At 40.3% G+C, this 12,885-nt stretch overlaps 1 protein-coding gene across 3 annotated transcripts in view; it reads right to left on the bottom strand.

Moving 5' to 3' along the window:
• Positions 1–12,885, bottom strand: part of hivep2a (HIVEP zinc finger 2a) — a 71,000-nt gene that overhangs the window by 2,563 nt on the left and 55,552 nt on the right. For all 3 annotated transcript variants that reach the window (XM_077220277.1, XM_077220278.1, XM_077220279.1), the window contains 5 exons: positions 3,674–8,804; positions 2,965–3,116; positions 2,235–2,410; positions 1,883–1,984; positions 743–1,653 (listed from right to left, as the gene is read on the bottom strand). In XM_077220277.1, the coding sequence (XP_077076392.1) occupies positions 743–1,653; positions 1,883–1,984; positions 2,235–2,410; positions 2,965–3,116; positions 3,674–8,530 (6,198 nt within the window). In that variant the 5' untranslated portion in view covers positions 8,531–8,804. The remainder of the gene's footprint in view (positions 1–742; positions 1,654–1,882; positions 1,985–2,234; positions 2,411–2,964; positions 3,117–3,673; positions 8,805–12,885) is intronic.

Genomic DNA, 12,885 nt, shown 5'->3' with positions numbered 1-12,885 from the left:
TGTTCAAATAAATCCTTGTGAAGCTAAATTCACGTTAGATGATAAGAGTAGCAAAGAATTCTTGAAATACTTATTCTGCTTTTCTGTTTCACAGTTATTTAAACTGGACCTCTTGGAAAGTTTGGAAAACTTAAACCACAAAGAACAAAAACAACAGTTGCCAGTAAAAAGGGCCAAGCTTAGATAATAGACCTTGCTCATTTGTCTTATTATCCCCCTAGCTTCATGGTAACAAGACAGGTAGCATTGAAATGAATTACTACACTGCATACACTGTATGGGCACTGCAGTATCCCATTTTCTCCAGAGGGCTCTTAATTAACTACTGTAGTACACAGTATAAATAGAAATGCTCCATTCTGTTGTATGATGGCAAATTGTTAGATGAGCCCTGTTTGAGACATAACTGGCTATCACTGCAATTGCCCACACTTGTCTTGCAATTGTATACTTGAGCCTTCTATATTTCATTCAGAATCCAACATATACTGAATTCATATTGCCTTTCCTTCAGCATATTAATATTATTATTATTATCCCTCATTTTGAACAGCAATGACTTTTTATCCCTACAGTGAAAACTCGCCAAAGTCATTTTGAGATGGACTGGATATGGTTGCCTAGCTAGTTCACTGTTTACTGCTATATTAATTTTCTAAAGCAAATTAAATGTGAAAAACAGTTCAGTAATGACTGGAGCTATAATGTTTTAACTGTTTATGAGGCATGTATAATAACTTACCATCTCCAATTCTGCATGACCCTTGGTCTTTTGGCTTAGTGACATAATCTCTGAATGTGGACTAGGGCTGAGCGCCCATTGGCCACTTTGATAATGGAGAGCCCTCCTGGGGGACACAGGCCTGATCATGCCCCTGCGGCTTCTGGGAGAAAGTCTACCCGAGAGATCCCTTCCTGGGGATGTGGGCCGTCCTGTCTGGGAGATGGGAGAGAGATGTCCTCTAGGAGAAAGGTCCCTCCTTGGTGACAGATCCCTTCTATAAACATCCCGCCTGGGGGAGATATGCCTAAGGGGAGATGCTTCTCGCCTTGGTGACAAACGGCCATGTGGGGAGAGGTCCCTTCGAGGGGACAGATACCGCCTAGAGGAAGGTGAGCTTTCTCGAAGAGGGGAGGAATCGCAGCCTGGTGAAGACAGGCGGGAGCAGGAGAAGTCAAAGGAGGATGAGCTGTGTTCCAGGTCTTCATCCATAGAGCTAGGCACATCCAGTCTGTTTTTGTGATCTTCACCCAGCGCCCCTTGAAGGAGCTTCTGGTATTCAGCCATCTGGGCCTCTCCAGCTTTCTCACTGGGTGCCATGAGTTGGGTGATCTGAATACTGGGCAGACTAGTGAAATAAGTGAAAAGAGGCTGTTTGGAGACGGAGGCCAGAGGCTCTGGTGTGGATTCTTGTGACGCAGCGACAGTAATGGAGTGTGAGGGGATGGCACATGGCTGTGGGCTGGTGCTTCGAGACCGTGTTTTCGGTGTTGAATCTCCATCATACTCCTCATCCTCATCCTCATCTTCATCAACTTCATCACCATCCTCTTCAGCACCCTCTGAGTCATCAGCGTCAGAGAATTGGTGCTCTGCCATTATCTCTGACATGCCCATCTTCTCTGATGATCTTTGGACCTCTTCAGTGGTGTCTGGGAAAACATGAACAGTAGCACAGTTTCTCAAATGACTTCCACAGGTCTGTGGTGTGGTGAAATCAAATAGAGTTTAATTTATTCCTTTGAACAAAAATGCATAAATATTGACATAAAAAGGTTACTGGGTTTCTTTGCCTCTTGTGCTCAAAATAAGGGAAGGTAAAATATATTTCAGCTTGAAATATATTGCAATGTTGAGTCCTCCTCTCAAAAAAAATCATACCTGGTTCTTCTGCCTCTGCCTCATCCACAGATGTCACTGACACACCAAGCTCTAAGCACTTTTTCATGTGAGCTTTTGACTTCATATGTTTCGTAAGGTTTCCTGAAAACAGATTTTGAAGTGTTTGAATTGCTTGCATTGGCATACCCAAAATTATGTGTAACCCCCAATTTATTCTTATAAAATAGTACAGAGATCTTATGTTGTTCAGTGTGGTATAAACATTTAAAAAAAATTTTTTTTTTTCATTTCTTAAAATGTATATGAATCATGATTTTATTCAACTATAAAGACACTATATGTGTATTTGTATGTTTTGTTATTGGAAATGGATAAGGATAAGAAAACCCACCTTTTGTTTTAAAAGCAAAGTTGCAAAACTTGCAGACATATGGCCTAACATCTGTGTGTGTGCGAATATGTTTCTTCAGCATGCTTGGCTTTTTGCAGCGTATCCCGCACTCCTCACAGATGTACTTTCCCCGGCCTCGGCCACGCACATAAACATAGTCTTCATTGGATTTGTACCTGAAATAAAAACAAGGCAAGGGTTATTAACATTATTAGAAGGTATCAAATATATTGGTGAATGTTGCTGATGAGGAATGAAATCACACACATCAAAAAGCTCATGTTACATATTTGGATGGCATGATTCTGTTATTTTCACAGCCGTATCGATTTAAGTTTTTGCTCCAGCACAGGATAATATTATATAGAGCACCAAATATTTTAAAAGCATGAGCTTCATATTAAATATATATATCGAAGGCATGCATGCACAGAATATGTGTGTAATCTATATTATGATACAAAAACACAAAACAATAATTACTAAGAATCAAATAACGCTGTCTAATAAACACCATGTTGTAGTTATACACATTTCAGCTGCTTCAGTTTTAACAGATTTAGGCACCAATAAATTAATTTGTATGTTGATAGATGTTGGATTCCTCAGCTCCTAATATTTGTTTCCCAACAGTATTAAAATTTAATTGGATTTTAGAAAAGGGGGAGTCTCATCTTCTATAAAGAACACTCAGATGGATGTTCAAAAATAACCATAGATCTTCACATACCCTCCTTCAAAGATTTTGATGCGAGTGGGTTCAGCCTGCATTGAAGAAGCTTCTTTTTCTCCGTGGTCCTCTTTCCCCCTGTCTCTTGAGCTAATTCCCTTCATTTTCTTCCCAAACTTTCCAACATCAAACTGTATAAGCTCAGGCTTTAACTGGAATTTTAAACAGAAAACAGTTTGAATAATGAACCCTAAAACCATAAGCAACAAGTTGGTCAGTGCATTTTCTTATCATTCATTTTTAATTATTATCTGGCAACTTTAATGTTTTGACAATAACAAATTATATTAATAATTACAATAGTCTGCTTTTCCTAAAATTATATGCGAGAAGTAAAGAATAGGGAATATTTGCTGAATTTTGCATGGTTACTTTTACTTTATATAGCAATATATATTATATTGCTTTAGGTTGGGCTGAGTCAAACCAAACTGAGTCATAGTTAACTCACCCATCCATATTTTGCTAGCAAAATATATAGCATTTCCTAATTTTACAGTTTGAAAGTTGTAAATGCAACATTTTTGCACAATATATCACTGTATTATCTGTCTATACAAATTACTTTTTAAATGCTCTAGAATGGGTATTTATTCACAAAAAATTACATAATTAAATGTAGATGGTTATGTGTAAATATATATTTTTTTCAATTAAATTTGAATTACTTAAAAAAAGTATATGTATATTTTAGGAAAGTCAGGAGTACCTGCTCAAACTTCTGTTTCCACCGGAGGGATGAAACAAGTTTTCCAGTGCCAGGTTGATGCATAGCAGCCATTGTATACATCTCTGTGTTATTCCTCTGTTTGGACCGAAGAAGTGCCAGGGTGGCCTTGGTGCTGAGGTTGAGTGGGTTGGGGTTGTAAGAGCTGACACACCAAGAACCATACACAGAGGTTAGGGGAGTTGTATGTGCATAATTTGGCTTGGTATAATTTAAGAAGCACCAGCTGACACTAGTTGGTGTCCGAAGACTTGGGAATTGAAAAAACTGATGGACATCTGCCAGGTCAGTGAGTAGGAGAGTGCTACCAACAGCTCCACCACCCTGATTGGCAGCTAGCTGCACAAGCATGTTTACTGGGAACTTGTTACCCGTGTTCTGCTTGGATTCTTCAGGAGAATCACTTGAGGAAATGACTGATTGTGGGCTTGAGCTTGCCTCTGGGGTAGAATCATCTACATCAAGCTCTTCTGGGGAATCTGCTCTGCTAGCCACATTTGTTATAATTTGCAAGGGTGGAATGAAGTTGTCTTTTGGAGGCACGTCAGGTAAATGAGGTGCAGATGGGTACCCAAGGAATTTAGATGACAAGAAATCAGTGGGAGGAGATGAGGACATCCTCTCTTGTTCATCTATGGAGTCATCTCTCTTTGAAAATTCTGGTTTGGGGGACTTATCTTTCGGTGCACAAGAATTGCTTAGCTCAACTGCACTAAGCTCTTTCACTATCTGTCCATACATCTTCTCTTCCTTGACCCGTTTCTGTTGTTTGGTTTCAATAAAAAGTTCAAGACTGCTAGCTGGCGACAACATTCTCTTGCTCCCCCCGATACTAGAGGAAGCATCTGTAGTAGAGATAGTTCCTGACGTCAGAGACAAAGGAATTCCTGTATTGAGGCTCCCAGGTAAATATTCAGGAACTTTCCATATTGGAAAATTTAAGGACCCTTCTGAATGTCCTAATATTTTGGATAAATTGATGCCAACTTGGTGTTTTGATGCCGTGCCTGTAAGTGAAGCTGTCGACATATTGTCTGTGCATATAACTCTGATAGAATTTGTGCTCTGAGCATGAGTGACAAGAATTTGTGAAACACTTGTATACATAACACTACTATACGATGGCACATTTGTCTGGATCCTGACTGGGACCAGCATTCCAGGGAGTGATGGTTGTGAACCTGCACTTTGAGTAGCAAAGATAGGCTGAACTTGTTGTAAGAAGCTTGTAGTCAGCACTTTAGATGACAAGACCCCCAGCTGCTGTGGGGAGGCTCTTGAGGCATATGGATAGTTGTGACTTGCCCCATCGGTTTTTGAGTCTGTTTGCACTTGAATTTGATGAGGAGGTTGGTATGGTTTCTGTAGAATGGGCTGTAGATTTGGCTGTTTGATATGTAGTTTCTGTAACTGATGTGTCTGGAACGCTAGGTGCTGCTTGTTTCTTTGTTTTGATTCAGAATGCCAGAGCATTGGCTGAAATGGCAAAAAGGGTGAGGTTGCCAGGTTGCTCTGAAGTGAAGAGTGTTGAATTATATCCTGGGTCATGTGCTCATGTACTGAATGCTCACTATCTGATGAAAGCTGTGCAGGCAAACGAGGAGCGTTCTGGAAAAGATCCTCAGACTGGCTGTCCTCACTGATGCTTTGTTGCAGCAAGTGATGCGATCCTAGAACTGACTGTGTAGCTCTTCTCGGTCTTGGCATATCACTAGTTACACAATAGGATGTACCAATTAAAGCAGCTTGAGAAACGTGGTCAGAATGCTCTTGCTTGATATTCAACTCTGAGATTGGCTCTTGAACCACTACTTCAGGATAGACACTGAGAGATGCCTGTCTAACCAGGTAACCTCGCCTGCGCTCCTTCATAGCTGAAGCACTTGAGTATACTTCTCCTTGTCTTGAACTGGTTGAAAGACTTCCATAATCAAATGACTTACTACGTATTTCTGGTACTTCAGTGGGCAAAGCACAGGGTGCCTGCTCTGATGAGGAGCGTCGCATCTCTCTTTGATGATGGCCCGGTATAGACAGAGAATGGCCACTGCCTGGAACAGTTAAGTACTCAGACTGCTTAGCAAAGTCATCTTGTTTAGTTGGAGACACAGATTTGATGCTTTCCTCCCTGTCAAATGACATTGAAAAACTTGAGCTATGAGATAAGTTACTATCTTGACTAGGGCTTCTTGAAAGGCTAGTACAAGTGGACTCAAAGCTTGACTCGCCAGAAGAGTGCTCCATATCTGCAAGACGCAGACGTTTCTTCTTTGGGGGAAGCTTCTCTGCAGGAAGCTGGGACAATGTTTCACTCCTTTGTGGCCACTGAAATTCCTCAACATGTTTCTCTGGTTCTTTCACTGGTACTTCAGGTTCTTTTTCTGGTTTGTCAGGCTCTTCTGTAACTCTTATTTCAGGCACTTGGATGTTGGGTTGTCGTACAAGTTTGTGGGGCATATGATACAATGGGTTAGAAGAGAAAGATCCATGCTCATTGTCACCCTGCTGCTGGTGTTCCATGCTTTCTGATCTATGATGAGATTCAGGGCTCTGCACATCATCAATGTTGTCTGTGTCTGATAGCTCAGAAAGATGTCCAGCATGCTTATCTGGCTGATAAAATGGATGTTCAATTGATTCAGTCTTCTCAAATGAGTTTGGCCTGCTCAGCGAATTAGTATGTTGAATGACAGATATTACATTTCCAGCAGTCTTTGTGTCTGAATCTTGAACAAGTACCACATCCTCTGGAGTTATACACGAGCCTCTGTCAAAACTGTCTGATGGACTGTGTGCTCTGAACATGGATCCCTTACTAGCAGGAGCAGCCTTGGCAGAATCTTGACTTCCTTGTCTTAGGTCATAGTCCCCTGTCATTTCAGTAGAGCCACTCCGACTGCCATCATCTTGTCCAAGGCAATCTTCCTCTTCACCAACACTCTTTTTCATGCGCCGTTTTCTTGTGGTGAACTCTGTCTTTGTACCATATGAAGTGTATGCTGTACGTACTTCTGGGCAAGCCATTTCTGAGCCAGAGCCTTTAAATTCTGGCATCAAAGACCCCCTCTCTACCATTTTCAAACTTGAGATCAGACCTGTGGTCTTCCCATAGTTCTCAGACTCTCCATGCCCTTCTTGGGCAGAGTGTTCAAAGGCACCCTGTCTCTTTAACCTCTTTAAACCCACAGCTGCTGTGTAAAAGACGTCATCTTGGGTCATCATCTCATCAAATGAGTGACTCCCTCTTAGACTTGGTGGGACATTGAGGTTGGTAGGGGAAGGTGTTGGCATTGAGTTGCTTCTAATAAGTGGCCCTGAATCGGAGGGTGCTTCAAGAAGACCTGTGTTAGTTTGGCAAGAGCCAACATGATAATGCTTTGGGTCACATCCAGCAATTAATTCTGCACAATCACGTTGATAAAATACATGATCCTCTGATATCTTTCCCATGGCCAACTCCTGCATGGCACTAGACTTGTTGATATTAGTGTCTTGACTAGCAATAGCTACCATCCCAACTGTGACTGATTGTCTAGATCTGGAGTTAGTTCTGTGGTACCAAGTTCTTCCAAACATTATCTCTTCATATGTCTTTACATTGGTGTTGGGTGGACTGATCTGCTGTTCAGCGCTCTCTGAGCGGGAAAAATAGCCAGAATCAGTGCTACCTTTGCTGTGGGGGCTTAAAAGATTTTGTGACTGCTCTGAATCCTGGTCCTTTTTCTCATTGAGTCTTAAGGCAAGTCTCTTTTTAACTGTATGAGACTCATCTCCTCTGCCCATCTGTCCACCAATAACTGAACCTTTAATGTCTGTAAACTGGGGACACTCTGTGGCAGGTGATGGAACCCCTTGTTTTGGAACAATTAAGATAGGCACTTTCATAGATGCCACGGACAGTTCCTCTGCTGGGTCTGCATATGCTGGTCCCCTTTCCATTTGGCTCTTGTCAGACTCGAATGATATCTGTGGGCTACGTTTTTCAGGGAACATTGCCCCTTCTGCAGTTTCTTCATCAGTGTCTGTGCTTTGTTCACCATCAGAGTGTGCTTCTGCTTCCCCAACTGAAGATGCCTGATCAGTGTCTGTTCGAGTTGCTAGCTCAGAGAATGGAACAAGTCCTGCTTTGATAGCATGAGCATGAGACTTTCTATGTTTATACAAATTACTCTTGGTTTTGAATGAGAAACCACATGGAACACAGGGATAAGGACGCTCCCCTGTGTGGGACCGGATGTGTTTTTTGAGCACACTGGGTTTAGCACATGCCCTGCCACAGTAGTGACATATGTACTTTCCTGGCTTCTTGGGTTTTTGTTCCTTCTTATGACTTTCATCTGTCTGCTCGGGTCCAGATTGGGGAAACTGGCCAAAACCAGCAGGAGACTTCTGACGGGGAAATACTCCATGAGAGCGGGAGTGAACAGGAAACATATCATCTGGTGGCAGAGATGGCAGTTGACCAGAGAAAGGCCAGGCATGTGCCTCTAACCTAGGTTGTGGCTTTGCACCGCCAAGTAAAGGCTCTTGCGGGTATGAATGTGGCAATTGGTAGGAATAAGGCCGAGGGAAAACCTGTTGAAATTGACTTTCTTGTGATGAGTGTGTAACTGAAGATGACATCAGCTTTCCAGAGTTAAACTTTTGAGTTGAGCTTGCAAGGCTTGTCCCACTTGTGAGACTTTGCTCACGATGCGAGTGTCTTTTAACATCTGGATCTGCGAAGGTACTTCTTTTCGTTACAGCAGAAGGCTCAGAGACCCATTTTCTTTGTAAGAGGTTCTTGTCCCGTTGCTCCTTGGTGCATTTTTGGCCAATGGCAGGTTCATGTGGCTCCATTTTTATTAGAACTTCAATGGGGTTTCTTAAGATGGGTGTTTGCTAAATTTCATTCATGTACGGTGTCATGCCAGATGAGTTACTTAAGTGACTCCTAAATAAAAGGTCCTTCCACTTCCATTGTTCAAGTATCGCTATACTTTAAAATGTAAATTATGTCCCTCTGTGACAATCAGGCCAGTATCTTTCCATCACTCATTTCAGCAGTCCATTCACTTTTTGTTACATCCAAGCTTGTTCCTCTTTTGTTTAAAGACCTCTGATGTTTCAGTATCTATAAGAGAGAAAAAATAAAAATAAAGTTTAAATAATAATTTTTAGACAAAGATTCTAAATGTATTAAAGTAAATACTACATTTAACACTACTACCTTAAGATTTTAAAGTTGATATCTAAAAAAGCTGGGGGATAAATCATACTATGTCTAAACAAAACAGTACAGTGGTTGATCATGTGACTCTTGCTCATCATACTACAATTATATCTTGCTTTCTTGTTTTTTTTATTTCAGTTTGATATCTAGGCTAGGCAGCTGCACAGATGTGCACTTCCTGCCTAGCAAGTGTGTCTTGAGTTTTCAATGAACTGATGCAGAGGAGCTGCCACCTCCCTCTGCTTGTGAGTCATCATTAACAACCTTGCCCACTCATTTCCTAAAGTGACACAAACATGTAAAAATAGCCCAAGGAATGCAAATGACATTCGAAGTAGTGTGGGTGGGTGTTTAAAGGGCAAACTCTAAGCATTTTCTTCCTTAAAAGTTTTCTAAGCTTTTAAAACATTAACACTGTGAACACTTAAGGACAAAGGTGGGAGCATTACAGACCAAAATACAGCACCAATATACAGTACAACTTTACAGCAGTAAAAGCAATAAATAGAACATGAATGTGTTTTTAAAGGGAAGACGCTGTGTGATGTGTATCTTTATCTCAGGCTCATTCTGATTGCAACAGACAGCGCTGCCTGAGTATGAGTGAGGAAACTGTGTGACGCTGGTGTCTAGAAGGCGATGTGAGCACTAAAAATAGCAGGGCAGAAAAACCACTGGTATTTATAGCACTTGAAACATTAACTTTTGGTTCATTTTGTTTTCATATTTCTTCCATGCCTGACACAGGAAAGTATGTGTTCACAAACCAAGACAAACCATGAGTTGAACTCCTCAGTTGTTGTTAAAAGCAGTGATGGGGGCCCCCTCCCACTACGCGAAGTCACCTGTGCTTGACAATTATTGACACAAATTTCACGCAATAATGATACATTATAAATGAATACAGTGAGGTTATGTATTAATACAAAATAAATACTTAATAAAAAAATAGATGCCTACTTAAATAAAAAAGATTTAACTTTTACTTTACTCTTTTACTAAGTCTTTGAACCTTCTTAAAACAAACAGTCTCAAAACATATAAAATAAATTATTTGCTAAAATAATGACAAAACTGAGAAATCAGAAACATAATAAGAGCAAGGGTTCAACAATGACAATTATTGTTGAAAACTGTAAAAAATATTATTATTTCTCAACTGTCTCAATACAGTGTAACTGTCATCAAAATCTTTTTTTTATTATTATTGTAACAGACTTTGTTGGATTGTACATGACATAATCCAACAAAGTTATAAGTTACTATAATACCGGTAATGATGTACTGGCGCTCGTTGTATGTGTGTATGCAATCTATTTTTCCCCTCAGGGCTTGCCGTAGATAGGAATGGGTCGTGCGCACTTGGTACTGGAGTGTCGCGGGTTTTTGGAGTTAGTGATCTGATGTGTGGTATAATAAAGTGGAGAAGAGTTCAAACTGCTATGTTTATTATTTATTCAAACTGCTACCCTTACACCTAGAAGGTTAAGTTCCCCTGCGGCTATTTTCTCCAACTTAAACCGATACCGTGACTATGCGCAGTTGCGCACGAATTGTCTATGCACTCGCGAGGTGTCTAGATTATGCGCATGACTTAAACGCTGGCAGACACAGCAGCAGTTGTTGGCAGGTATATTGATCATGAAATCAGAATTTTCCTGACTTGAATTATTCATTCATTCATTCATTCATATTCATTCATTTATGTCACTTGTTTAAGTCATCAACAAAAAAAAAATTAAACTCGATTGGGGGGCCCCAAGCAGCCGCTTAATTCGCTTATGCCTCGGGCCGGCCCTGCAGGAACTACAGATACTACTGACACGCCTAAAAGGACATACATATAGCTATCACTTTAAGACCTACTGCAAGGATCCAATATATTGACATACATCCGGTCTTCTCCCAAATGTTTACGTTCACTTAAGACAAAACCGACCAAAAAAAAAAATTTTTCATGAATACCCATCAAGACGGATGTTTTGACATAATTCATGTATAATAAGCCACGACTAACAAGTGATTTTTTCTTTTTCTTTTGCTTGATCTATGGGTGTCAACTGTCAAGATAGTACTGCATTCAATAATGCATTCTATTTTGCTGCTCATAGCACTTAACCTTTTTTTAACATCATGCAGTTTCTTAATCACTCTAAAGTGTCAATAAATTTAAGTAGAACTTCGCTGCACAGATATTTACCAATATATATATATTTACCGTCCACCCCTATTGCTCGTGTTTTTCCCACTTTTATTCCTGACTTTCGTGACATGATGGATTTTGTGGTGGCGAGATATCTACTGAATAAATTAGATAATCTATGTTTTTAAGGGAGGTTAAACATATTTTGAATCACATTTTTAAGAGGCAAATGGATGTGCTTACAATTTGAGAGCACATGTGTGGGACACACTGTGAAGAGGATAAGAGCAGTGCCTCCATTCACAGGAAATCCATCAGAATTTGGAATAGCATGACTAAGTCATATTATGTAAACCAAAAGAGGTTACAAAAATCTAACATGACATGACATGAGGTTCTCTGCTGCTGTGACCCTGTGAATCTACAGTACTGTATGTCCTAGCTCGTAGCTCAAACATATTTTTCAACCACCCCATGTTGTTAGATGGTTATGAAACTTGTTTATACCCAAAGATTATTGTAATCGCTGCTGTCTGCCGTGCCACTCATCTTCCTGACCAATTTTAACATACAAAGTGTAGGAGGTTTGTAGCCTGGGGCCACAGCAAGGCCTCCACACTGGATGCACAATACCAGTATAATAAAGAACATAAAAACTTTGATGAGGACACTTGCTCATGAATAAAAATACACCACCTAATCTAATGCAAGGATTATGCATTTTACAGTTCTGCTGTCAGATTCCAATGAGAGGATTAACATCAGTCTTCTCAAAGTCTGTTTGTCAAGGAGTGCTGCATGGTGCAGCAGTCCTAAAAGGATTTGGAGAGGCATTATGTCACATTCTAAGCCATTTGGATATCCTTTTCAGCTGAAAGGAGACTCCCTGTCTTTTTTAAGTGCCATCGAATTTAAAGCCATTATGCAGTGGAAATGCCTAATCTCCCAGAAGTTCACCACAGGACACCATCAGGAAACAAATAAATATATAAGTGAACAACTAAATAAAGAATAAAATAGAAGCAGACCTAAAAAATAAATAAAAAAGTATTTAGTAAAAGTATGTTCTTAAAATATTCTAAGTCATACTCTTTAATAGGGATTGTGATTATCTGATGCCTTGCTGTTCAGCTCCTGCCAAAGTTACACGGTTAATTAGTAATTCAGTCAAGTTTGTTCATTTACCGCTCCCCACTTTTAAAGGGATGGTTTTGCAGTCCGAAGCCCTTGTGGTGTGATATGTTGGTTTAAGTACAAAGATCTGAAAATTCAGTAGTTCAAATGACTCAAAGAATTAGGTAATATGTGTGTGACTGTAGTTGACATATTTAAGCTAATGGACTCTTTGGAGGCAGACAGTGTTACTAGATCATGTAGTTCACTGAGGTGCACCTGGTCACTGAGCGGTGTGTTCCAGAGATTGGGTTCCACCTTTTGTCTACTCCCCCATGACATCACAGCCATGATGCTAGGGAAGTACACAAGCCAGATCTCATTTCGAGTCCAAAGTGGGACAATTTTTGTTCCTTGTAGGACAGACACTGAATAATTCAACAAGTTGCTAATTGTTTCAATTCAGTGGTTATAGAGGTTATAGTGACACATTCCTACTGCTAAAGAAATGGTGGTCAATCCCTTAAACTTTATTTTGCACCTTATTTGTATTTGTCTTGTTGTCGTGCATCTAAATTTTGCTTACACCTTGCTTGGTTTTCTCAAGAGGAACTTTACTGCCATAAGGGAATTTCAAGTGTGCACGAATACCACTACTCTTGCAGAGGAGGAGAGGTTGCTGAGTTGATTTTCCATGGCTCTTGTTCCAGCTATCCCAACTCATTA

This window comes from Siphateles boraxobius, unplaced genomic scaffold (genome assembly GCF_051911475.1).
Source record: "Siphateles boraxobius isolate OS27281-9 unplaced genomic scaffold, OSU_SipBor_1 8, whole genome shotgun sequence".
Taxonomy (NCBI): Eukaryota; Metazoa; Chordata; class Actinopteri; order Cypriniformes; family Leuciscidae; genus Siphateles; species Siphateles boraxobius.
The sequence above is the reverse complement of the archived record's forward strand: the minus strand, read 5'-3'. Positions and strand labels throughout refer to the sequence as shown.